Raw genomic sequence first — 27564 nt, 5'->3', positions numbered from 1 at the left:
AAATTGTGCAAGGGAAAAATTATACCAAAGGTGAAAAAAAGTTTTGAAATATTTATTTTGGTCACAAAAACAGCATTTAAACATGTACACTTTTGAAATCCATCATCCGTGTAAACATTTTATGCAATTAAAGAAGTCAAATTAAAATGTCCTTTTAAAAAAAATTCCCAGTTGACCACATATGCATAAGGTTTCTTTATCCAACTCTCACTGAGATTAGTGTAATCTTGCTTTCACGCAGCTCCACTCATAAACTCACACACATAACTTTATCCTCACAAAGATTAATTCAGAAACTGAAATATGACACCAACTTATTATAACTCCTTATCTTGTAGAAACTGAGCCATCCAGTGTAATAGTGCACTTTTATGTTTTTTGCAAAAGAAAAAACAGAAAAGCAAAAAATCTGTCTGACAAAAACGTTCGGTTTTATTAGTGCAAAAACAAACACCTACGTCCAGAAACCTGGACAATATTTCTTTGTAGATTTCCAAAGATGGATTTAAGGCAGAAATGCTTATAAAAAATAACAATTCAATCCCAACTAAAAATGAAAAGAAATTAGATTTTGCATGAAACGTAATGCAGTTGTGAAGGGATTTCAGCAGGCCAGAACTTTACAAAAACTACAATTAGCTTACAAAAGTCTGATTGAGGCTGGGCTGCTTCCCATCTCCAATAGTCATTGGACTATAGGCAGAGTATACCCTGGACATGTCGCCAGCCCATCACACACACACCCACACACAGACGTGCACACGCACACCAAAGGACAATTTGAGACCAGTCAATCGAACAGTCTTTTGCATGTGGAAGGCATACCCAGGCTGGGATTCGAACATTCTTCCTGCAAGGCAGCAATGCTACAAACGTCACCATTGTGCAGCACACCACTAAAAAAATTGGCAGCTCACAGGTATACAATCCATTCAAATGTTCAAGAACAGAGTTGATTAAAGAAAAGGGCAGAGAAAGAAATACTGAAGTATTTTTGTGCGTCCATTCAGTCATTTTGTGACCGCTGCCACACTCAGCCTGAGCTCTGCTGGGATTTCTCCTTCATGTGTCTGCGGATGTGCCTCTTGAAGTTGGAGTTGTCGCTGAAGCTGCGGCCGCACACGTGGCAGCTGTACGGCTTCTCACCCGTATGGACCCGCAGGTGTTTCTGGTAGCCATCTGACCGCGTCAGTCTCTTCCCGCAAATATTGCACGTGAACGATTTGTCGACTTTGCTGTCAATTTTTCGGTGAATCCGCGTGTGTTTGGCCCACTGACTGCGCTGGTAAAACGCTTGGCCACAGATGGTGCATATATAGGAGTCCACTACTTTAGGGAGAGTCATGTCAACACAGTCATGCTGGCTGTTTCCTAAAGCTACAGGCTGATCATTGTTGAGCTCAGAGAAGGTCTGTTGGACTGAAGTTCCAGGCTGCGGATCAATGTCTGGGTCGTCCAGGTCCTGGCAGAACTTTGAGCCCAGAGACCCGGTGGAATCGTTGTCCTGTTGCGTTCTTACTGAGTTGTTCTGGAACAACAGAAAACCCACATTGTTCTCGCCCGGTGGATCTGACCACACATCCTCCTCTGGTTCCTCCTCTTTGATGTGACTCGGAGGTTCCTCTTCGTTGAGCTCTAAGCTGGAGCTCCAGTCCTGCTGCTCAGAGACGGCTGGAAAGCACATGTTTTGATTTTTAAACCATAAAATGCTCAGCTTCATCATCTGACAAAAGTAATACAAGAAACAGAACTATGTTTCAATCTTTTATTTCTGCTAATTTAGATAATTAAGGAAAATTATTGAAATGACATTAAAAAACAGAAATGTTACATCGATGTTTGTAAAAGTAATAGGGGAAGACTCCTGATTTGGTATGTGGACCAAACTCCAAGACACATCTTCTATTGGTAGGGTAAGTCACAAAATGTCATTGGCAAAAAAGTCACCAGTGTCATAAATAAGGCATATTAAGGAAGGTTGAGTGGAAGGAAAATTTGCTTCTGTATAGCAAGGAAGGATTGCAAAGCCCATTCAAGTGTAGTCTGCAGCTGGAAGCTGAAGTCACACAGATAATTCATTTTGTGCTTCATGTATTGCACTTTTGTCACTTCCCACTTTTATTCTGTGGTTGTATTGGCTCAAGGAGTCTCCTTTATTGTGTTTTTAAGCAAATGTGCAATTCCAACATGATTTTCAAAAGAACTGAGGATTAAAAGACTGCATTCAGGTTTCTTGTCTTAAACATAAATGCACAAAAAAGCCATAAAAAGATCAGAAGAAAATGAAGAGAACTAAAATATCGGATGTTTAAAGTAAAAGAACTTGCTTATATGTGCTCAATTAAAAGTTGTATTGCCATAAATAACTGTTGTTGCCAAATGAAACTGATTCTGAGAACATTTTCGTTTTATATAAAGACGGAGATGGAGCTGCAGTTATTTCCAGATAGAAACCCCAAAGTCCGGAGAACCGTCTCCCTACCTGAGCTGTTGGCCTGCAGGGAGATCCGCGGCTTCCTGGACAGCTCCAGCAGCCGGCGCTGGCGGTCAATCTCCAGCTTGGAGCGGGAGATCTCCTTCTCATATTCCACTATGGTTCTCCCAAACACGTCGAAAATCTCCTCTGCAGCCGCGGTAAGCCGCTGGTTGATCAGAAGCCGCAACATCTCGATTTTTGACATTTCAGCGATAACTTGAGAGGAATCTTAACCAGGAGAAATCTGATCAAATACCGGATAAAATACTGTGGCGATCCGGTGACTTGAGTACCAGCTACGGCTCCTGGTTAACTTCTGTGAGGTGTCCGAAGAAATCCTATGAAAGCCCTACAGCGCCCCCACTTGGTGAGGAAGGCTCAATACAAGTTTTAGATGAGACTCGTTTAACAATTTAACATTGACGTAAATGTTTTAACATGACGTATATTTTCAACAACAATAATAATAATAATAATAATAAAAAAAAACCTTTTTTTTTTTTTTACTATTTCTTTCTGTTTATACTGTTGACATTTAGTTTGTCTTCCCTTTTTCATTTAAAATAGCTAGGCTATTTTTAAAATATTTTTCCAATTTATTTTCTACATTTTATTAAAATGTTCATATTTTACTTCCTCTATATGACTATTATTGAATATTCCATAGTGATTTACATTTGATAATTATCTATTTTTATATTTCTTGTCAAATGTTCCTTGTTCCACATATTATTATGCTATGTTAAAATTGAGATTTCTTCACACCTAATTTTGCAGAATTTCCTGTCTTATTTTATTTAGCAAATTATTTGTTGCCCATTTTAATTTCTTTGTAAAGTAGTACAAGTTTTCTTTTTAAAATAAGACCTACAGAAAATTTGAGAAAAAAAGTTAACCATTTCAATTTTCCATTTTAAAGTCTATAATAAGCAATCCAAAAACCAAAACTGATTGTTTAGTCTGATTTGTTTTATATATTCTGATTATTACCCGTGGTCTGGAAACTGTATCAGTAGGTAGGTTTCTACCACTTTTCAAGTGTAGATAGAAACCAAAGCGTTTCTTCGCTTTGCTCTAGTTTTAGCTCATAATGTTCTAATTTATATCAGATAATGTTTTTATATTTTTTACAACAAAATTTTAATTCTCAAAATTCTTACTCTTTTTCATTAATCTTCTTTTTGACTTAATACTACAACAAAGACTAACTAATACAGTTAAGTGTTCTCAAAGGTGTAGACTGTATTAAGATACATGAAGATATAACATTGGCCACATTAATACAAAACAATTTGAATAAAATGGATTATGACAAGTCTTAGTTTATTTAATGAAGCTTTGGTTTTCTTCCTACAAACATGTATTTATTGTAATCTTCCACACAACAAAAATCTCAACATTTATCCAGACAAACTGAGTTAAGTTTAGCCAAGGGTATAAGAAATTAGAATCAGTATAAAAATAAGAAAACTCATCATCTTAAAGACACAACTTTCGCGAAGAGAACTGCAAATGTCTTTTCCAACTAAATATTTCTCATGACAAAGCTGTGTAATATTTCTAGCAAGTGGCTTGTAAAGATGGAACCGATTAGAAAACTTGCAGCTAAAATCGACGGTTGAGACATCCATCCATCCATTTTCTTTACACCCTTCTTCCCTAAATGGGGTCAGGAGGGTTGCTGGTGCCTATCTCCAGCTGCGTTCCGGGCGAGAGGCTGGGTTCACCCTGGACAGGTCGCCAGTCTGTCGCAGGGCAACACAAAGACTTACAAGACAAACAACCATTCACACACACACTCACACCTAGGGAGAATTTAGAGAAACCAATTATTCTGACAGTCATGTTTTTGGACTGTGGGAGGAAGCCGGAGAACCCGGAGAGAACCCACGCATGCACAGGGAGAACATGCAAACTCCATGCAGAAAGATCCCCGGCCGGGAATCGAACCCAGGACCTTCTTGCTGCAAGGCAACAGCTCTACCAACTGTGCCACTGAGCAGCCCACGGTTGAGACAATTTACCATAAACCTTTCACTATAAATGGTCCCATATTTTTTTATGAAGCATCTCTTCTACACAACACAAATTCCAAGTAAAAACTGAGGTAGAATAGTAAAAAGATTAGATTTTGCATGATGGTTTCTTTAAAGCCTTTCACATCACTGTAGATACTCCAGTATTTTGAGTGTTTCAACAACTGAGACCATTATGAATCAGATCCAAACATTTTACAAGAATAAATGTTAGTGGGAACGAAATCCAAAATAACAACAAAACAAAGATGTAAAAAACTGCTAACTGGGGATGGAGATATGGGGGAGTCTCATGCCGCCCCCACAAGATGCCACCCTAGGCGGTTTCATGTTACCCATAACAGAAACCGCCACTATGTGGCATCAATGTCTGGTGAGAAAAGTGACTGAAGTTTTTTTTCTTCAATATTTTTGATTTTTGATCAAGTTTTTCAAAATTGCTTTTCCTTGTAAATCTAATAAACTAAACAAAAAATATCTGTAATTACAAAGAGCAGGGCTCAGTTACTGCTTCCACAGCTGTTCAAAAAGCTATGGAATAAATATTTATGCATATTAACTCTATGGTTTGAAGACAAAAAATCCTAAAATTAAAATGAAATGACTGATATATTTGAAACAGAGAGAATGAAAAAAGGTTTCTAGTTATCAATAAACCCTGATGAAATGTTCCTTTGATAAAAGTGTCCATTACTTTACTCTGTTTCACAGAGGAAGCCCTTCTGCAGCCGCTCACATGTCCCAGCTGTCAGGTGGCAGTGATGGCGGAACAGATCAGGCCTTTCTTCTGACACGGGTGTTTATAGAAGCTGGACAGCTGGCTGAAGCTGCGAGCGCACATGGAGCACCGGTACGGCCTCTCTCCTGTGTGTGTCCGCAGGTGGACCGTCAGGTTGCCCTTCTCCGTGAAGCTGTGGCCGCAGTACATGCAGGCGAACGGCTTCTCGCCCATGTGGCTGCGCACGTGGCGCACCAGCGACGCACGCCGGCCAAAGCTCTTGCTGCAGATGCTGCAGCTGTGTGGCCGTTCGCCCGAGTGGATCTTCATGTGAATGCGGAGGTTCCCCCGCAGCGTGAAGCTCTGCCCACAGACGCTGCAGCGGAATGACGTTTCTCTGTGAGCTTTCAGGTGAAGCTTGATGCTTTCCGTTTGTTCCATCTGTTTTCCACAAACTCCACAGTTTTCCTGATGCACTGCAGCGTGGGTGATCAGGTAGCCCATCTTCTGGAAGGTGATGCCACAAATCTGGCAGCCAAACTGTGGCAGATCAGTAGAGGCCTGAGGTTCTGAACTGGAACTCTGATCTTTATTTTCTTCCATTTCCTCTGATTTCCACAACGTGGCATCGTCTCTCCAGCCGTCCTCGCTGTTCTCTGTGTCAGAGTCCTCACAGATAACTCGGTCATCACTCGCTACTTCTGGATCCAGCTGGTGTGTTAAATGAGGGTCATGGCATGTTGTCGACTCTCCACAGTCCTCATCCACACCTTCTGACTTAATCGGAGCAGCTGAGGTGTCGACGACTTTCTCAATAAGATTGTCGGTATGAAACAGTGGGGCATCAAGGCTCTGGTGTTCAGGACATTTCTTCATCCAGGCTGAGTCCTGCAGAGGATCTAAAAGATGAAACAACCACAGAAAGCTCACTTACTACCAGATGCGGTTTACAATAAATGAAAAAGTTTATTCAACAGTAATCTTTATGTCAAACGCTTTGCAAGATATTTAGCATTATATTTAGAAAATATATTTAAACTGCTAGCATGCTAGTTTGGCTGCAACAAGTTTAAGGAAACTGTTCATTTTTATATTTTCAAATGTTTCACAGGATTTTCTTTCAAAATATTCTCTATTTGAAAAAATTACAAAAGTATTTGCTTCAACACACTAATCAGTACAGTGCTTTGTAAAAATATTCATACTGCTTGAACTTTTTCACAATTTGTCACCCAAATTTTATCTTTTCTTTTAATGTTTGGTGTTCATGTATCTGCAACAGCTTGGGCGGCTGAATCAAATCTATCTGTTCTTGAAATGTGGTGTGGGTACCACATTAAATTATGTAAAATGATTACACCTTGGACAACCTTGGGTAACACTCGAACATAATCCCAGAAATATTGAAAACAATTTAGGTTTTTTTTTCTACATCATAAATATGGCCTACTTTCTGCTGGTCTATCATATAAAAATAACTTTTACTAGACGTGTTTTTAAGTGTTTTGAACGGAAATAATTTAAGTGTGTCATGAATTGGAAATGATGTCAGTATAATTGTTATATAAATACCGCTGTCAAAAGTAATATGACGTTACAATGTTTTCAAAATTAAACCAACATGCGCATTTAAGGGTAAAAGGTTATTTCATGTCATTTTTTTTTTTAGCATTTTTTATTTTAAAAAGCAGTAACTATTTTTTTCAGTTCACACAAACCAACCTGTTGCCCGGCTCCACTCGCGCTCCCGGGACCTCAGGCTGTCCAGCTCCCGCTGCTGGCAGTTTATCTGTTCCTGGTACCGAGCCACCGTCTTCCCGAACACGCTCAGAATGTCCTCCACTGCTGCCGTCAGCCGCTCGTTCAGGAACATCCTGAATGTTTCTACCTCTGACTGGGGAATGACCACAGGCTCCACGGCACTATCTACCGCTCCGACTGCAACGAAAGGCGGCGGAGAGAACAGCGACGGGAACATCTGTCGCTCAGCGGACATGGCTACACCTCCCTAAGCGCCTGTACGTTCAAAAAGGTAAAATAAATATATATTGGCATTAAAAGAGGAGGTCATAGATGGAAACGAAAAACGAGAGCGATAGACGAGAGCTGGGGGTTTGAAAAGGTTACTAATAAGAGATTTGCTGGTAGAGTTGAGGCTGTAAAATAAAAAGTAAACAAAGCAGAAGCCGGGTCCGTACATGCAACACATCCGGAGAAAGTCAGCAATGGTTCCGCTGTTCTAGTGAGAGCGTTTCCCGACAGTGCCCCTTGTGTTGGGAGTGCAAACGTGCGTGTGTAGGGCCCAAAGGCATGAGAAGTGGGTAGAAACTATTCAAAATGTTTCAGTTACATTTAATCAAGTAACTTTGGGAGAAAAGTAAACTATCTGGTAGTTTTATCACAGTGTATTTTTCATGTTTACTTGAGCTATACTAGAGCAAAAATATTGCTGTCTTACTTGAGGAAAATTTTTGAATACCACTTCAAGTACTACTAAATGAAGAACAAGTTTGTTTTAACCAGAAGAACATAATGTACCAGTAACCTATGTTCTGCTAAACGTAACAGCTTTGTCTCTATTACTCAAAAAAGCAGCAGAGAAGCTATATGCTGTCTTCTAATAATGCACAGACTTTTTTCAGTTGTGTTAATGAATATGAATCGTGATAAACAACTGTGCTCTGTTTAGGGAGAACCTCAAGCAATATAGTATGGAAACAGTTCATATCTATGAATGTATTTCAGCCAAGCAGAGACAAAATCAACTCATTTATACAAGCATGTTTAACCAGATTCAGTGCCAAAAAACCTGTAATATTGACAGAACAAGCATATGTTTCATAGATAGGAGAAATCATATTTTACTGTACACACATGTTTTTTCTTACTGTTGTTGCATTTTGTTTGGCAGCACACCACAAGAGGACACCATTAGTCCAAAAATGAGTGTTGCACGTTTAATGTGTTCTATTGCATATTTCCATGCCTAGATAACGGAAATAGTCAACCTCTGTACAGAACAAGCTCTACGCAGAGATATTTCTGTACACTTTAGGGGCTGGTGTAACCGAAATTGCAATAAATAGGTTAATAGATTATTAGCTTCTTTCTTTGTAAGGCTTCTGATAAAATACTTAATAAAAGGTTGTGTGGCAAGATCCAGTTTCCTCACTTCTGGATCAAATGAATGGTTTGTGAGCAGGCCTCTGCAGAGAGAGGAAATACACTGAAGAGTAATTCAGCCATTTGATTCTGTTGCATTGGAGAAAGAAAACATGTTAAACCTGCAGGGTTTGAGAATTATACTTCTGCACCCTTGCACTCTTTTTGAATATGTGAAAGAGTATTATGGAATATTTAGCCAGAATAACCTGCTGACAAAATAATTATAATATAAGTAATACTTTAGGGAAAAATAAAACATAACTAAAATCAGGAGTTTAGGTGAAAAACTAAATAACTTATTTTTTTAACTACATTTCTTAACAATAGTTTTTCTCATTCTGCTTTGCAAGATTAATTTACCCAAAATACAATTACTAAGAACATCATCCACACAATTAAAATATTTTCCCATTATAACATTTAAAAGTAGCCCCATTTTTGAAAATCTGAACATGAAAACCTGACTGTTAGCTATCGGACTTTAAGTTTTCCCGAGCCATGTTGAGCCCATCACATAATTTGGACATGCAGACATTTTTTGCAGTTGCCTGATCCAATTTTTTGTCAAAAGTTAAACCATTGTTTAAAACAAAATAATTTGCTTTGTTTTTCACAGGATGTACAAATGCTTTGTATTAAAAAGGTAAGAATAGAAACAGAAGACTGCAAAAAGCACAACTCAATAGAAGAGTCAGTGAAGAGATAAAATGAACAATGTTTTAAAACAAAAAAAGACTTCACAGGAAACTGTTGGTTAATAAAATGCAGAGTTTCACTTCTCTCTTCAGACTTCTGTGACACGGAAACAGACATGCATCACTAGTAAACCATGGCAGCAGACAAGTTTCAGGGCTAAAGTTAGAAGTTTTCTCACTTTGTGGCCCTTGCAGTACACAAAGCACATTGGAACCATGAACAAATTAATAACCAAGACTTATGTTCAATCTCAACCTGTGCAATATGCTTCATAATTTAAGGTTAAATTCTTTAAATATACTGTATTTTAATTTGGCTCTGAAGAAGAGATTGCATTTTCTTAGTGTGCATATTTATTGTTAAGTAAGTAATCAAGTATATAAGTAAGTGAACTTTATCTATATAGCACTTTTTAAAAATCACAAAGTGCTTTATGGCAAGCTATAAAATATTTGTTGGGCACAAAATACATGCAAAATACATACAAAACATAGAAATAAGTAACAAAGTTGCTGTTATATAGTTTTTCCTGTTATGACTAAGTAAAAATGGGTTATCATCTTGGTTATTAGAGTTATTTTATAGCTTATCTTCCACCAATTATTTGATTCAAAATTACTGAGACGTCTTGCATTTTCTAACACCCTTGTCCCAAGTGAGGTCGGGAGGGATGCTGGTGCCTGTCTCCAGTTAACGTTTTGGGCGAGAGACAGGGTACACCCTGGACAGGTCACCAGCAGGGCAACACAGAGACAAACAACCATGGACAGACACACTCGCACCTAGGGAAAATTTAGAAGGACTTATTAACCTGACAGTTATGTTTCTGGACTGTAGGAGGAAGCCGCAGAACCTGGAGAGAACCTACACATGCACAGGGAGAACATGCAAACACCATGCAGAAAGACCCCGGGCCGGGAATCAAACCCAGGACCTTCTTGCTGCAAGGCAACAGCTCTACCAACTGCGCCACTGTGCAGCCCTGACTGTAGACAGAGGAAGAAAATATCTGATTATTATTATAATTGGATGTTTACATTATGTTTACAGTAATCTCTTAATTTCACAAACATTTTTCTTATTGCTTGAAGTAATATTAACATTCTGGAGAGACCGAGCCAGAATCAGGACTTGAAGAATTGTGAACTTGGAGAAGGAACTAAAGATGAAGGTGACGGCAAGAAGTCCTTCTAACCTACAGAATTTATACGGATTGCCTATTTTTAAGATCTAACATCTCATCAACAACGTAGACCAGGTTTGAAATGACACGACACAAAACAAAATTTAAAAGCACGTACTAAACATTAAAATATTTGTCTCAGTTAAATCAGTAATAAAAACCATGTCTGGATTTGAAAAGTATATTTTTGAGACCAGAATAAACCCAAATCTGATAGCACAGACATATTCATGAAGCAAAAACTTTATAATAAAATATTGACTATAAAGAATACATTCTAAGTGATTTCATTCAAATCTTAAATAAAGTGATTTGCATCAGCAGCTCCATGCTCCAGCGCTCTGGGAGAGTTTATAGTCCTGACAGTTGAACTCTGGATGACTGACAGCTGTCCTTCATCACAACAGAAGACACAGAAATCCTCCTCATCAAAAACATGACTTTGATCTGCGTCCTCATCTGGACTCTCCTCTGCTTCACTCAGGGTGAGGAAAATCATTTTTCTGTCATGTGAAAATCATTTGGAGTGTAGCTGAGTTTCACCATCTCATGTCCAGAGTTTCTTCTCTCTCCTCAGGATCTGATGGACAAAATGTTGTTGTGACTCAACCAGCAGCCAAATCAGTGCAACTTGTTCAGACTGTCACTATTGACTGTAAGGCCAGTCAGGCTCTTGTTGTATCTCATTGCAACATCAATTCACAAGTTTGTCTGTCCTGGTACCACCAGAAACCTGGAGAAGCTCCTAAAGCTCTGATCTATGGAACATCAACCAGATTTTCAGGAATCTCCTCCAGATTCAGTGGAAGTGGAGCAGGAAATGGATTAGACTTCACTCTGACCATCAGTGGAGTTCAGGCTGAAGATGCAGGAGTTTATTACTGTCTGAGTGATCATGTAGTCAACAGTCAATGGGTGTTCACACAGTGAAAAATCATTGTACAAAAACCTCCCTCAGTCTGACTGAACAGAAACTGAACTTTGTTCAGCTGGAATCTGCATCAGACACTGATACAGTTCATTAAACACAAACATTAAACAAACAATATTTAATGTCATCACACATAGTTAAATTCTAAGAAAAAAACGTTTATAAGTCCATATGTCTTCATTTAACCATCTCCTTTTCCCACTAACTACTTTAGTTTCAAATTGCAAGCAGAAAGCTTGGTGTGTTACACAGAAAAATGTAAAATAAAAAATATTTAATGCTGACAACAGTTAGTGGGCTCAAACTTTAAAAAAGTAGACTGACACTGGAAGTTAAGTGTTTTTTCTTGTTTAATGATTTCATTAGTCTAAATAACCATCAAATTCTGTTTTTGAAATATGTTTTATAAATATATTTCTAACAGAAGGAATTAATGTGTTTAATTCAAAACATTTTACCAAATGATTGAAAATGTCATGAAAATTTTACATTAAAGACAATTTATCTTAGTCTGAGGATAATAGATTATTTCAAAATAAAGACATTAAAAAGAAGCTGAAGGACATAACCAACAGGAGGAAACCAGAATTTGATGAGTAATTATTTATTATTTGAACAGTGACCAACTTGACCAATCAGTGAAAATAGAGAATAATCAGCAGAGAAAGAGTGAGAGCAGTGACAGGTTAAAGCCAGTATCAGAGTCTGAGACAGTCAGGTCAGGACTGGGAACACTGGTGTCTCCTCAGTGTCTCTGTGACTGCAGACTGGGAGCCCTGGGAGGCCTCACAGGTCACAAAACCAAGGATACAGTTATTTTTTTCTGCTCTTTTAATTTGACTTTATAATATTTTATTTTATATGATACAATTTTTGAAATACAGATTGTTCCTTTCAGATCCAATATCTCATTTATAAGACTGACTGGGTTTGAAATGACAGGATTTACAAACACAGCAACAATATAAGTAATTAAAGCATTCGACTCAAATAAATCTGTTAATAAATAAATAAAGTTTGTCTGAATTTAGATAATGTATTTGTTTGAACAGGATTAACACAAATGGTAGCAGAGACGCAGGTGTGAGGAAAAGTTTAAAAAAATTTCAACTATGAAGTATACATATAACTTAATATATTTTTATATATATTTTTTACCAATATTTTGTTTTTTTGACTTTATTGCAGACATTTTGCAACATTTTACCAGAAACGTTGCCACACAAGAATGTTTCCTTTCAACTCTATTTCTCCTGAGAGTAGGAGGACGATAGCATCCATATATACTCTGAGGAAAGATCATTATTGAACTTTGAACTTTGACATCCAGGTTTCAGTCTAACAAATGAAAATATATATGAAATAATTCTTCATGATGATACCTTCATACTTCATTACAAAAAAAAATTAGAAGATATTTTCTAATCTCTTAATTCCTGAATTCATTTAGATTTAGAGAAAAAAACAACTTTAATTTATGTTTTTGGTATCAGACTAATATTAATTTAAATATATAATGTTCACTGGAATGTAACACTTACAATAAATATAAATTCAGATATTCTATATACAACTGAGCACATTTGGGCCTAACTGGTCCTGACTGACAACACAAGATCTTCCATTATGATATTTTCTATGTGTGGATTATAAATCAGCTGGTTTCAGTGGGAAACGTTTGTCACCTTGACTGCATTAAGACGACAAATTGTTTCAAGCAATTTCACAATGAAATGTTTAATGAGTCTTTAAAATTCAAATAATTTGATCATAAATGATTATCAGCTCTATCCAACAGATTTATTTTGTTTTTATTTATTGTACTTTTTGTGCCAATCATATTTAAAAACTTAAAAGTTAGGATCTTGTTTCTAAAGTTCACCAGTTTGATTTAAATTTAGTTTTGCTGCAGAACCTGTGAAACTCAATAGTATATGGAATAAAATGTAATCATTTTATAAAACATTCAAAACCTACTACAAAATGACTATAATATAAATTAAACCAAAAATACATGCAATATTTTCTCCTCTCTAAATGTAATTTTATTGATTCAAAACATTTCTTACAGATTGTCCTTTTTGAGATCTAAAATCTCATTTACAATGTAACACAGGTTTGAAATGACAAAACAGAAAACAAAATTAATAATCACATACTAAATATTACAATATTTGATTGAGTTAAATCAGCAATAAAAAACATGTCTGGATTTGAAATGTAGATTTTTGAACCCAAATCTGATAGCAGAGACATATTCATGAAGAAAAAACTTATAATAAAATAACAAGTATAAAGAAAACAAGCTAAAGGATTCCATTCAAATCTTAAATAAAGTGATTTGCATCAGCAGCTCCATGCTCCAGCGCTCTGGGAGAGTTTATAGTCCTGACAGTTGAACTCTGGATGACTGACAGCTGTCCTTCATCACAACAGAAGACACAGAAATCCTCCTCATCAAAAACATGACTTTGATCTGCGTCCTCATCTGGACTCTCCTCTGCTTCACTCAGGGTGAGGAAAATCATTTTTCTGTCATGTGAAAATCATTTGGAGTGTAGCTGAGTTTCACCATCTCATGTCCAGAGTTTCTTCTCTCTCCTCAGGATCTGATGGACAAAATGTTGTTGTGACTCAACCAGCAGCCAAATCAGTGCAGCTTGGTCAGACTGTCACTATTGACTGTAAGGCCAGTAGACAAGTAGCTCACTATTATGGTACACAGTACTACCTTGCCTGGTACCACCAGAAACCTGGAGAAGCTCCTAAAGCTCTGATCTATGAAACATCAACCAGATTTTCAGGAATCTCCTCCAGATTCAGTGGAAGTGGAGCAGGAAATGGATTAGACTTCACTCTGACCATCACTGGAGTTCAGGCTGAAGATGCAGGAGTTTATTACTGTCAGAGTTATCATAGTGACCCTGTGTTCACACAGTGAAACATCATCGTACAAAAACCTCCCTCAGTCTGACTGAACAGAAACTGAACTTTGTTCTGCAGCTGGAATCTGCATCAGACACTGATACAGTTCACTGAACACACATCAGGCCAGAAATTATATTTCCATTAATCACACAAAAACACATTCAGTTATGATATTAAGACATTATATTTTAAAATGATACAATTTCATGTGAATTTTAGATGGTTGACTTTATTTTTTCAATTTAGAAAATAAGGCTTATATTTTCTAAATCTTGGGGAACGTTAAAGTCAGTGATGTCAGTAACGCGTTAATTTGTAACGCGTTACTGACGTCGGACCACTTTTTTCAGTAACTAGTAATCTAACGCGTTGCTATTTCCAATCCAGTAGTCAGACTACATTTACTTATCAAAATCATTTTTGCGTTAATGTCTTCTTTTCTTATTTAACCGTATTTCCTCTACTCGTCTTGTCGAGTGACCGACGTCTCTATGCAACAGAAATGTAAACAATGGAGGGAGATGCGCAGTGTCGGAGCTAGACTTTTTTTCAAGGGGTGGCCAAAGGGTGAGCAAAGCTTTATCAGAGGGGTCCATATATAGGTGAACATATTTTCATTTCGGAAAATTTCGAACGAGCGGGGGGGTGGAGGGGGACGACGACACATGTCAGCTTAACCCAGTGTTTCTCAATTCCGGTCCTCAAGCTTGATCCTGCATTTAGTTTTTAGGAACATACTGCTGACAAATGAGTACAACCAAGATTATTCAATATTTGGTTGTAAAGTTTCTTCCAGATATTTTCCACAGACAGAAATACAACAAGCTGAGATGTGGTGTCAAGTCTCTTTCTGTGAATTAACAAATAGAGACGTAAACAGTTGTCAGGTATGGATGAAAGAAAAATATGAAAACATTTTCTCTCAATTATCAAATGACAACAAGTGTGTGACATTAGTGAGGTCTGCCAGCAAGAAAAAAACTTTTTCAAAAAGTAAAAATTTGGATTCTTTGGATTCAAAACCATTCAATTCTTGCCAATTGAATGGTTTTGATTCTAGCTTATTGTAATTGTTTCTTTTGAAAAAATAAAGTTATAAATAAAAGTTTGAGAAGTGCAAGAAATGAACCCTTGAGAAATAGTTAGAATAGAAGAAACGAGATGTTCCAGTAAAAAGATTGTTTTGCTTATTCACATCAAAAAGTTCACAAAAATGTAAAAGTACTAAATCTATAGAGAATTCCTTCAGTGTTATCTGGTAAAAGATTATAAAGAGCCCTAATTAAAGTTCTTCTCTTAGTCTTTCTTATCATATTGATGTTTCAGGAGGAAACCTGCTGCCAGTTCAGCTCCATGTGACTGACTGTGTGTGTTTGCATATGTGTCCTGCCTCTCTGCTCCAGCTGTTAAGAGGTCAGAGTTGATCAGTGTCTGTCCAGGCCTTTCAGAGCCACTGACACACCAGCAGCACAATGATGATGTCACTGACTCTACTGCTGACCATCCTGGGGCTCCTGGTTCAGGGTGAGACTCTCTGGGAGAAACTTGAACTGAAGAAGAAATTAGTTCTATAGAGATATATTATTTAATCTTTTAGCAATCATTTGTAATCAAACATAGTTTCTCTCATTTGTTATTTTTCTTATTTTCCAGGTTCATTAGGAGACATCATCGTTACTCAGACTCCTGGATCTCAGTCTGTTGTTCCAGGACAGACTGTCTCCATCAGATGTAAAACCAGTTCAAGTGTTAGTTTCTATCTCAACTGGTACCTTCAGAAACCTGCAGAAGCTCCTAAACTCCTGATTTATTATGCTACATCCCTTCATTCTGGAGTTCCAGCTCGGTTCAGTGGAAGTGGATCTGGTTCTGACTTCACTCTGACCATCAATGAAGTTCAGACTGAAGATTCAGGAGTTTATTACTGTAAGCAGAGTAGTAGCTCACCGTTCACACAGTGATAGAACGTCGTACAAAAACCTCCCTCAGCTGGAGAGGAACTGATCTGATCAACAGCTGCTAGGAAACTAAAACACTGAACGATATTTTGTTTTTATCAACTTTCTATTTTTTTTAAAAGTTTTTTATTTATTCATCCTGTCGTTTTTCACTGATATATATATATATATATATATAAATGATATAAAAATTATATAAAAATTTAAAATATATAAAAATTTTGATATCTATTTGGATCTGAGACAAAAGATAATAATATTAATAATAATGATTCTTTGCCATTTAGTTAGAACAATTAAAGAAACAATAAAACACAGTAGGAGTTTAAACAATTTAAAGAAATGTTTTTTCAAATAATTTTCTGTTCCAAACAGTCATTTTTTAAAAAACCTTTGACTGCTGGTGTTAGTAGTTCCTAAATATTTTTTTTCCATAGCTTTTTATGAAAGTACAAATTTGGATTCTTTGCCAATTGAATTGTTTTAAAAAGATTCCAGCTCATTATTATATATTTATATATAACAATATATATATATATATATATATATATATATATATATATTTATAAATCAAGTTTTGAATAAAAGTTTGACTAGTAGAAATAACAAACCTTTGGGAAATAGTTTGAATAGGGAACACAAGATGTTGAAGTAAAAAGATTGCTTTGCTTATTCACATCATAAAGTTCACAAAAATGTAAACGTACTAAATCTATGGAGAATTCCTTGAGTGGTATTTGCCATTTGGTTAGAATAATTAAAGAAACAAAAAAAGCACTGGGCGTTTAAACAATTTTTATTTTGTAATGTTTTTTTCAAATAATTTTTGTTCCAAGCAGTTATATACAGATATACTGTATATAACTGTATTCCAAATAAGTTTTTTAACTTAATGATGATTTGCAGGGCATTTAATTGTATCTTGTGTTGGATAGAGACGATGTCTTAAGAGATTAAAAGCAAAACATAAATAGGTAAAACTGTAGAACATAACTAAAATATTTAAAGCTGAATAAAAAAGGAGATGGAAACCAAAAGTTGATGAGTAAATATTTATTATCTGAACATTGACCAACATGACAAGCAAACATAACTCAGTGAAAATAGAGAATAATCAGCAGAGAAAGAGTGAGAGCAGTGACAGATTAAAGCCAGTATCAGAGTCTGAGATAGTCAGGTCAGGACTGGGAACACTGGTCTCTCCTCAGTGTCTCTGTGACTGCAGACTGGGAGCCCTGGGAGGCCTCACAGGTCACAGAGCCCACCTTCCTCCACTGGTCTGCAGGGAGCCTCAGGGTGCTGCTCCAGCTGTAGAGGCCGTCATTCTGCAGCACCCCGGAGCTCCTGCTCTGCTCCCAGCTGCTGCTGCTGCTGCTGCCGTCCAGCTTCCAGGACAGAGTCCAGTCTGAGGGGAAGCCCTTGTTGGCCAGACACAGGAGGGTAACCTGCTGCTGCTGCAGCTCCACACTGGAGGGGGGCAGCACTGTCAGGGTGGGGCGGGTATCACCTAGGAGACACCAATCAGGTTAGAGAACAGGAACCACACACCTGTTAACCAGACAGCAGAAACTGGACCATCTTTACTGAGGGAGAAATGACTTTCTTTAAGATTCTTCAGTTGAACATTTTTTCTGCTCCACCAGTCACTCCCTCACACACTGTTTCACTTCCCTTCACTGTGAACTCAAGCATATCAGCACACAGAGTCCTCATATAACCTGAGATACATTAAACTAGAAAATAAGATGAAACATCAACTGAACTTTAATTTCCCTTCCTGTGATTATAAATGAAATAAAATCTTTAAAACTATAAATTATAAAATTAAAATCAAACAATCTGATGCTCATCTTACTAGTTCTTCAATTTTAAAGTATTAAACAGAATAAAATATCATATAATTTCTTAAAGCAGATCAGCTGTTGGGCATAAATGACAATGAATACAATTTGAAAAACAATATTTTGTCTCACAGAAATTTTAAAACTGCAACAAACAGGTTGTCACCCCATTTTTTCATATACTTAAGTTTTTCTAATTTATGCAATTTTCATCTAAATTCTTTAGTTTAAACAATTTAAAAACATTAAAATCTAGTTTGAAAAATAACATGGTCAATATTGTTTCAATATTTTATTACATTAGATTAGTAATTCAGAAATGTGAAATTCATATTTCCTTAAAAAGGAGTTTAAAATTAATTACTTAATAGTAATAACATCCTCCATGATCCTCTTATGATCATTTTAATAATTTATCTCAAAATAAATGTTAAATATTCAGAAACTTACTTCCAATATCCAGTCTGGTTCCTCCACCAAAAGTCCACCACAGTGATACAAACTAATTGAGTCGTCGTACAAAAACCTCTGACTGTAGAGACACGGCTCTCTGACTCTGAACACAACAAACTCTAAATAAACAGTTTAACCTGAAAAACACAACTGGAAATTTTCTTTAATAATATTGTTTCTGACATCAACTGTCACTAATTTTGGTTTTTTCCTCATAAATAATTTTTTTATAACTTAATATATTTTTATATATTTTTTACCAATATTTTGTTTTTTTGACTTTATTGCAGACATTTTGTAACATTTTACCAGAAACGTTGCCACACAAGAATGTTTCCTTTCAACTCTATTTCTCCTGAGAGTAGGAGGACGATAGCATCCATATATACTCTGAGGAAACATCATTATTGAACTTTGAACTTTGACATCCAGGTTTCAGTCTAACAAATAAAAATATATATGAAATAATTCTTCATGATGATACCTTCATACTTCATTACAAAACAAAAAATGATTAGAAGATATTTTCTAATCTCTTAATTCCTGAATTCATTTAGATTTAGAGAAAAAAGCAACTTTAATTTATGTTTTTGGTATCAGACTAATATTAATTTAAATATATAATGTTCACTGGAATGTAACACTTACAATAGATATAAATTCAGATATTCTATATACAACTGAGCACATTTGGGCCTAACTGGTCCTGACTGACAACACAAGATCTTCCATTATGATATTTTCTATGTGTGGATTATAAATCAGCTGGTTTCAGTAGGAAACGTTTGTCACCTTGGCTGCATTAAGACGACAAATTGTTTCAAGCAATTTCACAATGAAATGTTTAATGAGTCTTTAAAATTGAAATAATTTGAACAGAAATGGTTATCAGCTAAATCCAACAGATGTATTTTGTTTTTATTTATTGTACTTTTTGTGCCAATCGTATTTAAAAACTTAAAAGTTAGGATCTTGTTTCTAAAGTTCACCAGTTTGATTTAAATTTAGTTTCACTGTTGAACCTGTGAAACTAAATAGTATATTGAATAAAATGTAATCATTTTACAAAACATTCAAAACCTTCTAATAAATGAATTTAAAATAAATTAAACTTAAAATACATGCAATATTTTCTCCTCTCTAAATGTAATTTTATCGATTCAAAACATTTCTTACAGATTGTCCTTTTTGAGATCTAAAATCTCATTTACAACGTAACACAGGTTTGAAATGACAAAACAGAAAACAAAATTAATAATCACATACTAAATATTACAATATTTGATTGAGTTAAATCAGCAATATAACATGTCTGGATTTGAAAAGTATATTTTTGAGACCAGAATTAACCCAAATCTGATAGCAGAGACATATTAATGATGCAAAAAGTTTAGAATAAAATATAAAGTATGAAGAATACAATCTAAAGGATTCCATTCAAATCTTAAATAAAGTGATTTGCATCAGCAGCTCCATGCTCCAGCGCTCTGGGAGAGTTTATAGTCCTGACAGTTGAACTCTGGATGACTGACAGCTGTCCTTCATCACAACAGAAGACACAGAAATCCTCCAAAAAAACATGACTTTGATCTCCTCATCTGGACTCTCCTCTGCTTCACTCAGGGTGAGGAAAATAATTTCTGTCATGTGAAATCATTTGATAGCTGAGTTTCACCATCTCATGTCCAGAGTTTCTTCTCTCTCCTCAGGATCTGATGGACAAAATGTTGTTGTGACTCAACCAGCAGCCAAATCAGTGCAGCTTGGTCAGACTGTCACTATTGACTGTAAGGCCAGTAGACAAGTAGCTCTGTGTATTTACCCATCTGATTACTGCCTGTCCTGGTACCATCAGAAACCTGGAGAAGCTCATAAAGCTCTGATCTACTACACATCAACCAGATTTTCAGGAATCTCCTCCAGATTCAGTGGAAGTGGAGCAGGAAATGGATTAGATTTCACTCTGACCATCAGTGGAGTTCAGGCTGAAGATGCAGGAGTTTATTACTGTATCAGTTATCACAGTGACACAGAGTTCACACAGTGAAAAATCATCGTACAAAAACCTCCCTCAGTTTGACTGAACAGAAACTGAACTTTGTTCTGCAGCTGGAATCTGCATCAGACACTGATACAGTTCACTGAACACACATCAGGCCAAAAATTATATATCCATTAAACACAAAAACACATTCAGTTATGATATTAAGACATTATATTTTAACATGATACAATTTCATGATGATTTTAGATGTTTGACTTTAATATTCAAATTTGGAAAATAAGGCTTATATTTTCTAAATCTTGAGGAAGGTTGAAGTAACTTTGATTTTAGAAAGGGTACAAAATATTTTCCATTTTTTATTTTTAATATTCAATTAATTATTCAATATTTGGTTGTAAAGTTTCTTCCAGATATTTTCCACAGACAGAAATAGAACAAGCTTAGATGTGGATGACATTTCATGTTCTGCAAATTAGCAAATTGAGAGAAACAGTTGTCAGATATGAATGAAAGAAAGGTAGAAAAGCATTTTCTCTGAATTATCAACTGACCAGATGTACATGACATCAGTGCGGTCTGTCAACAGGAAAAAACTTTTCAAAGGGTAAAAAAAAAAGAGGATTCTTTACCAACTGAATGATTCTGAAAAGATTCCAGCTTAATGTGATAATATTGTCTGAATAAATCAAGTTATAAATTAAAGCCTGAGAAGTTGGAGAAACAACAACGCTTGGGAAACTAGTTTGAATAGGACAAACAAAATCTTCTAGCATAAAGATTATTTTGCTGATAAACCACAATGAAACGCTCATGAAGATATAGACATATTTTGCAAACATATTTGAATATCTTATTTTGTCATATAGAGTCACTTTGCATCAGCAGCTCCATGCTCCAGCGCTCTGGGAGAGTTTATAGTCCTGACAGTTGAACTCTGGATGACTGACAGCTGTCCTTCATCACAACAGAAGACACAGAAATCCTCCTCATCAAAAACATGACTTTGATCTGCGTCCTCATCTGGACTCTCCTCTGCTGCTGCTTCACAGGTAAAGTCCAGAGAATCCAACTCCTCTCCTCTATGAACATCTGTCCCTCTGAAATGAAGCCGACTAAACCATGAAGCCACTGCATGTTTTTGTCTCTGTGTCCACAGAGGTCAGAGGTCAGGTCACAGTGACACAACCTTCAGCGGTAAATACCGGCATTGGAGACTCGGCCAGCATCAGCTGTAAAACCAGTCAAGCTGTACACTATGACGGAGCAGACTATTTTTTAGCATGGTACCAAATGAAGGACACGGAACCTCCTAAAATGCTCATTTACTGGGGAAATCACAGAGCATCAGGGATTCCAAATCGTTTTACAGGAAGTGGATCAAACTCAGACTTCACTCTGACCATCAGTGGAGTTCAGGCTGAAGATGCAGGAGTTTATTACTGTCAGAGTTATCATTACATCAACAGTCAGTGGGTGTTCACACAGTGAAAAATCATCGTACAAAAACCTCCCTCAGTCTGACTGAACAGAAACTGAACATTTGTTCTGCAGCTGGAGTGTGATACAGTTCACTGAATACAAACGTTGATCACGGTATTTAATTACAATACATTTTTTTTAAAGTCAAGCTCTAAGGAAAAATTAGCCAATATTTTCTATATTTCTTTATTCACCCATTTGATTTTGTCACTAACTATTTTATATTTACTAGTTTCAAATTAAATCAGAAGCAGAAAGAATGACATGTTAGAAAAAATACAAAATATTTAAAACAATATTCATTATTTAAAATTTCTTCATGTAACTAAGTGCTTACAAGGGAATGTTCCACCACAAAAACACACATATTTTAACACTTTTTCAGAGAGAGATGTGAGCTAATAATAATAATAATAATAATAATAATAATAATAATAATAATAATAATAATAATAATAATAATAATAATAATAATAATAATAATAATAAAAATAATAATAATCTAATGGAGACATAATCCTTTTTGATTATATGTTAACTTTATTGCAGACATTTAGAATCTTTTGCCACACAAGACTGTTTCCTTTCAACTCTATTTCTCCCGAGAGTAGGAGGACGATAGCATCCATATATACACTGAGGAAACATCATTATTGAACTTTGACATCCAGGTTTCAGTCAAATAACACTTTTGTTTCTGGCATCAGGCTAATATAACTTAATGTACAGATTGTTCAAAAGAATGTAGCAAATACAATAAATATAAGTTCAGCCAGAATTGGACCTAATTGGGCCTGAATGAGCTGGTGTCACTGGGAGACGTCTGCTACATGGGATGCAATAAGATGACAAGTGGAGTGAAGAAATTTCAAAGCAATTGTCTACAAATGTTAAAACAATCAGCCTTTTAAATAATTAAAATGTTAAAATAATTTCAACAGAAATAGTCTCAGTTCAATTTATCATAAATGACAACGTTTATGATAAAATGTTTTCATTTTAGCATAAAGCCTGAGAAACTCAAGAGTATACTACATGGAATTAAAAACCTAACTAAAAATGATTTTTAATATAATATACCAAGAATAATTTTAAGCTTTTCTGATATCAAATTTTTTTTTGTTTTTATTTTATTCAGGTTTATTTATACAGATCGACTCATTGAAGTCCAAGATTTCACTTCTTTGATAGGCCTGCTTTGATAAAACAAAACAAAACAAAAAAAAATCACAAATACAGAAATAATATGAAGACATTTTATAAAAAATGACTCCAATACATAAACTAGTAAAAAAGCATGCCTGAATTCAGACTAGAGAAATTGTAAGTTTATAAAAGGTTATATCTGGGTTCATATTTGTCATACTTTTATAAAACTCTGAAATTCTTTAATATTGACAAAAGGAAGATGCAAACAATTAGAATTATTGAATCATAAATCTGTGTATAAAATTTCTAAATGTTGAATTCATGAAGTGCTTTGAGTCGACATTTATTGTGAATTAATTAAATTGAATTAAATGTGAACATTAAGATTTTCCTGCAGTGAGGAGGAAACCTGCTGCCAGTTCAGCTCCATGTGACTGACTGTGTGTGTTTGCATATGTGTCCTGCCTCTCTGCTCCAGCTGTTAAGAGGTCAGAGTTGATCAGTGTCTGTCCAGGCCTTTCAGAGCCACTGACACACCAGCAGCACAATGATGATGTCACTGACTCTACTGCTGACCATCCTGGGGCTCCTGGTTCAGGGTGAGACTCTCTGGGAGAAACTTGGCTTGAAAAAATTATAATTAAAATACTGCTGTCATGGAGAAATATTGAAACAACATGTTAATGTTTTCTTTCATCTATTTGGAGATTTTCAATAATTTGTAATCAAACATAATTTCTCTCAATTGTTATTTTTCTTATTTTCCAGGTTCATTAGGAGACATCATCCTGACTCAGACTCCTGGATCTCAGTCTGTTGTTCCAGGACAGACTGTCTCCATCAGATGTAAAACCAGTTCAAATGTTTATAGCAACCTCCACTGGTACCTTCAGAAACCTGCAGAACCTCCAAAACTCCTGATTTATGCAGCTACAACTCTTCATTCTGGAGTTCCAGCTCGGTTCAGTGGAAGTGGATCTGGTTCTGATTTCACTCTGACCATCAATGGAGTTCAGGCTGAAGATTCAGGAGTTTATTACTGTCAGCAGGGTAACAGCTTCCCGTTCACACAGTGATAGAACGTCGTACAAAAACCTCCCTCAGCTGGAGAGGAAATGATCTGACTCAACAGCTGCTAAGAAACTAAAACACTAAAAGTTTCCACAAAATATTTATTTATTTTTATTAATTTTCTATTTTTTAAAGTTTTTTATTTATTCATTCATTCATTTTCCAATAATGTATATATTTTTTTCTTTTGATATTTATTTGGATGTGAGGCTAATAATAATAATAATAATAATAATAATAATAATAATAATAATAATAATAATAATAATAATAATAATAATAATAATAATAATAATAATAATAATAATAATAATAATAATAATAATGATAATAATGATAATAATAATGATAATAATAATGATAATAATGATAATAATAATAATTCTTTGCTATTTGGTTAGAACAATTAAAGAAACAAACAAAGCACTGGGAGTTTAAACAATTTTTATTTTGAAATGTTTTTTTTTATCATTTTTGTTCCAAGCAGACATTTTTGAAAAACCTCTTAATTCTGATGATGGTAGTTACTAAATATTTTCCCTTAGCTTTAAGGGAACTGTATTCAACTGTATTCCAAATAAGTTTTTAAATTTAATGATGATTTGCAGGACATTTAATTTTACTCTTGTGTTGGATAGAGACGATGTTTTAAGAGATTAAAAGCAAAACATAAATAAATAAAACATTAAAACATAAATAAAATATTTAAAGATGAATAAAAATCAGGTAGAAACCAGAAATTGATGAGTAAATATTTATTATCTGAACATTGACCAACATGACAAGCAAACATAACTCAGTGAAAATAGAGAATAATCAGCAGAGAAAGAGTGAGAGCAGTGACAGATTAAAGCCAGTATCAGAGTCTGAGATAGTCAGGTCAGGACTGGGAACACTGGTCTCTCCTCAGTGTCTCTGTGACTGCAGACTGGGAGCCCTGGGAGGCCTCACAGGTCACAGAGCCCACCTTCCTCCACTGGTCTGCAGGGAGCCTCAGGGTGCTGCTCCAGCTGTAGAGGCCGTCATTCTGCAGCACCCCGGAGCTCCTGCTCTGCTCCCAGCTGCTGCTGCTGCTGCTGCCGTCCAGCTTCCAGGACAGAGTCCAGTCTGAGGGGAAGCCCTTGTTGGCCAGACACAGGAGGGTAACCTGCTGCTGCTGCAGCTCCACACTGGAGGGGGGCAGCACTGTCAGGGTGGGGCGGGTATCACCTAGGAGACACCAATCAGGTTAGAGAACAGGAACCACACACCTGTTAACCAGACAGCAGAAACTGGACCATCTTTACTGAGGGAGAAATGACTTTCTTTAAGATTCTTCAGTTGAACATTTTTTCTGCTCCACCAGTCACTCCCTCACACACTGTTTCACTTCCCTTCACTGTGAACTCAAGCATATCAGCACACAGAGTCCTCATATAACCTGAGATACATTAAACTAGAAAATAAGATTAAACATAAACTGAGCTTTACTTTCCCTCACTGTGATTATAAATGAAATAATATCTTTAAAACTATAAATTATAAAATTTAAATCAAACAATCTGATGCTCATCTTACTAGTTCTTCAATTTTAAAGTATTAAACAGAATAAAATATCATATAATTTCTTAAAGCAGATCAGCTGTTGGGCATAAATGACAATGAATACAATTTGAAAAACAATATTTTGTCTCACAGCAATTTTAAAACTGCAACAAAAATGTTGTCACCCAATATTTTCAGATACTTAAGTTTTTCTAAATTATGCAATTTTCATCTTAATTCTTTAGTTTAAGCAATTTAAAATGATTAAAAACTAGTTTGAAAAATAACACGGTCAATATTGTTTCAATATTTTATTACATTAGATTAGTAATTCAGAAATGTGAAATTCACATTTCCTTAAAAAGGAGTTTAAAATTAATTACTTAATAATAATAACATCCTCCATGATCCTCTTATGATCATTTTAATAATTTATCTAACAATAAATGTTAAATATTCAGAAACTTACTTCCAACATCCAGTCTGGTTCCTCCACCAAAAGTCCACCACAGTGATACAAACTAATTGAGTCGTCATACAAAAACCTCTGACTGTAGAGACACGACTCTCTGACTCTGAACACAACAAACTGATTCTGGTTTAAAATACTAAATAAAACTTAAGTTATACTTTCCCTTCATACAATAAATAAAAACCTTTTTACCAAAATTAAAATGATGATTTATTTTTTCTCCATGATTCTAATTTCTGGTCTGAGCTGCAGTTTTCATCAGTGACTGAATCAAATTAATAAAATCTTAAATTATGGACGTCTCCAATTATATTATTTTGTTGATAAAACTAACAACAATGTATCGCTTATATTATAATGAAATATGTGAAATATTGAACTTACTTCCAACATCCAGTCTGGTTCCTCCACCAAACGTGTACCACAGTGATACAAACTGGTTGAGTCGTCGTACAAAAACCTCTGACTGTAGAGACACGGCTCTCTGACTCTGAACACAACAAACTCTAAATAAACAGTTTAACCTGAAAAACACAGCTGGAAATTTTCTTTAATAATATTGTTTCTGACATCAACTGTCACTAATTTTGGTTTTTTCCTCATAAATAATTTAGTTTTTTATAACTTAATATTTTTTATATATATTTTTTTATTTTTCAATATTTTGTTTTTTTAACTTTTTTGCAGACATTTTGCAACATTTTACCAGAAACGTTGCCACACAAGAATGTTTCCTTTCAACTCTATTTCTCCTGAGAGTAGGAGGACGATAGCATCCATATATACTCTGAGGAAACATCATTATTGAACTTTGAACTTTGACATCCAGGTTTCAGTCTAACGAATTAAAATATATATAAAATAATTCTTCATGATGAAACCTTCATACTTCATCACATAAAACATGATTGAATGATTAGAAGATATTTTCTAATCTCTTACTTCCTGAATTCATTTAGATTTAGAGAAAAAAAGAACTTTAATTTATGTTTTTGATATCAGGATATTAATGTAAATACACAATGTTCACTGGAATGTAGAACATGCAATAGATATAAATTCAGCTAACATATATACAACTGAGCACATTTGGGCCTAACTGTTCCTGACTGAGAACAAAAGATCTTCCATTATGATATTTTCTATGTATGGATTATAAATCAGCTGGTTTCAGTGGGAAACGTTTGTCACCTTGGCTGCATTAAGAAGCAATTTCACAATGAAATGTTTAAATAATCAGTATTTTAAATCAAAATAATTTGAACATAAATGGTTATCAGCTCTATCCAACAGATTTATTTTGTTCTTATTTATTGTACTTTTTGTGCCAATCATATTTAAAAACTTAAAAGTTAGGATCTTATTCCTATTTTTTTTGCTGTAGAACCTGTGAAACTCAATAGTATAATGAATAAAATGTAACTATTTTACCAAACAATCAAAACCTACTAAAAATGACTATAATATAAATTAAAACAA

The 27564-nt window shown here is 35.3% G+C and overlaps 2 protein-coding genes and 6 gene segments (V, D, J or C); 4 read left to right on the top strand and 4 right to left on the bottom strand.

The window, feature by feature from the left end:
• Positions 1-62: 62 nt before the first annotated feature.
• LOC122844168 (zinc finger protein 629-like) lies at positions 63-2815 on the bottom strand. The gene is made up of 2 exons (XM_044139375.1): positions 2483-2815; positions 63-1671 (listed from the first exon to the last, which is right to left on the bottom strand). Exons 1-2 carry the CDS (start codon positions 2679-2681, stop codon positions 1034-1036), a joined length of 837 nt encoding a protein of 278 aa, XP_043995310.1. The 5' UTR covers positions 2682-2815; the 3' UTR covers positions 63-1033.
• A 1645-nt stretch (positions 2816-4460) lies between these two features.
• Positions 4461-7447, bottom strand: LOC122844167 (zinc finger protein 32-like). The gene is made up of 2 exons (XM_044139374.1): positions 6953-7447; positions 4461-6129 (listed from the first exon to the last, which is right to left on the bottom strand). The coding sequence occupies exons 1-2, from the start codon at positions 7224-7226 to the stop codon at positions 5261-5263; spliced, it is 1143 nt and encodes a 380-aa protein (XP_043995309.1). The 5' UTR covers positions 7227-7447; the 3' UTR covers positions 4461-5260.
• Positions 7448-10575: 3128 nt separating this feature from the next.
• On the top strand, positions 10576-11224 carry LOC122844163. The segment is given in 2 exon segments: positions 10576-10759; positions 10852-11224. Coding segments are annotated over 2 exon segments (402 nt in total).
• Positions 11225-13708: 2484 nt separating this feature from the next.
• On the top strand, positions 13709-16159 carry LOC122844165. The segment is given in 4 exon segments: positions 13709-13719; positions 13812-13889; positions 15537-15657; positions 15787-16159. Coding segments are annotated over 2 exon segments (360 nt in total).
• Positions 16160-17129: 970 nt separating this feature from the next.
• Positions 17130-18875, bottom strand: LOC122844071. The segment is given in 3 exon segments: positions 17130-17598; positions 18383-18434; positions 18870-18875. Coding segments are annotated over 3 exon segments (387 nt in total).
• A 1115-nt stretch (positions 18876-19990) lies between these two features.
• On the top strand, positions 19991-24172 carry LOC122844164. The segment is given in 4 exon segments: positions 19991-20009; positions 20095-20172; positions 23497-23617; positions 23787-24172. Coding segments are annotated over 2 exon segments (360 nt in total).
• Positions 21252-21878, top strand: LOC122844070. The segment is given in 2 exon segments: positions 21252-21439; positions 21547-21878. Coding segments are annotated over 2 exon segments (384 nt in total).
• A 657-nt stretch (positions 24173-24829) lies between the features above and the next one.
• LOC122844069 lies at positions 24830-26478 on the bottom strand. The segment is given in 3 exon segments: positions 24830-25298; positions 26083-26134; positions 26470-26478. Coding segments are annotated over 3 exon segments (390 nt in total).
• Between the last annotated feature and the right edge of the window lie 1086 nt (positions 26479-27564).

Source organism: Gambusia affinis, linkage group LG14 (genome assembly GCF_019740435.1).
Source record: "Gambusia affinis linkage group LG14, SWU_Gaff_1.0, whole genome shotgun sequence".
In the NCBI taxonomy this organism is placed as follows: domain Eukaryota; kingdom Metazoa; phylum Chordata; class Actinopteri; order Cyprinodontiformes; family Poeciliidae; genus Gambusia; species Gambusia affinis.
This window is presented reverse-complemented; position numbering and strand designations above follow the sequence as displayed.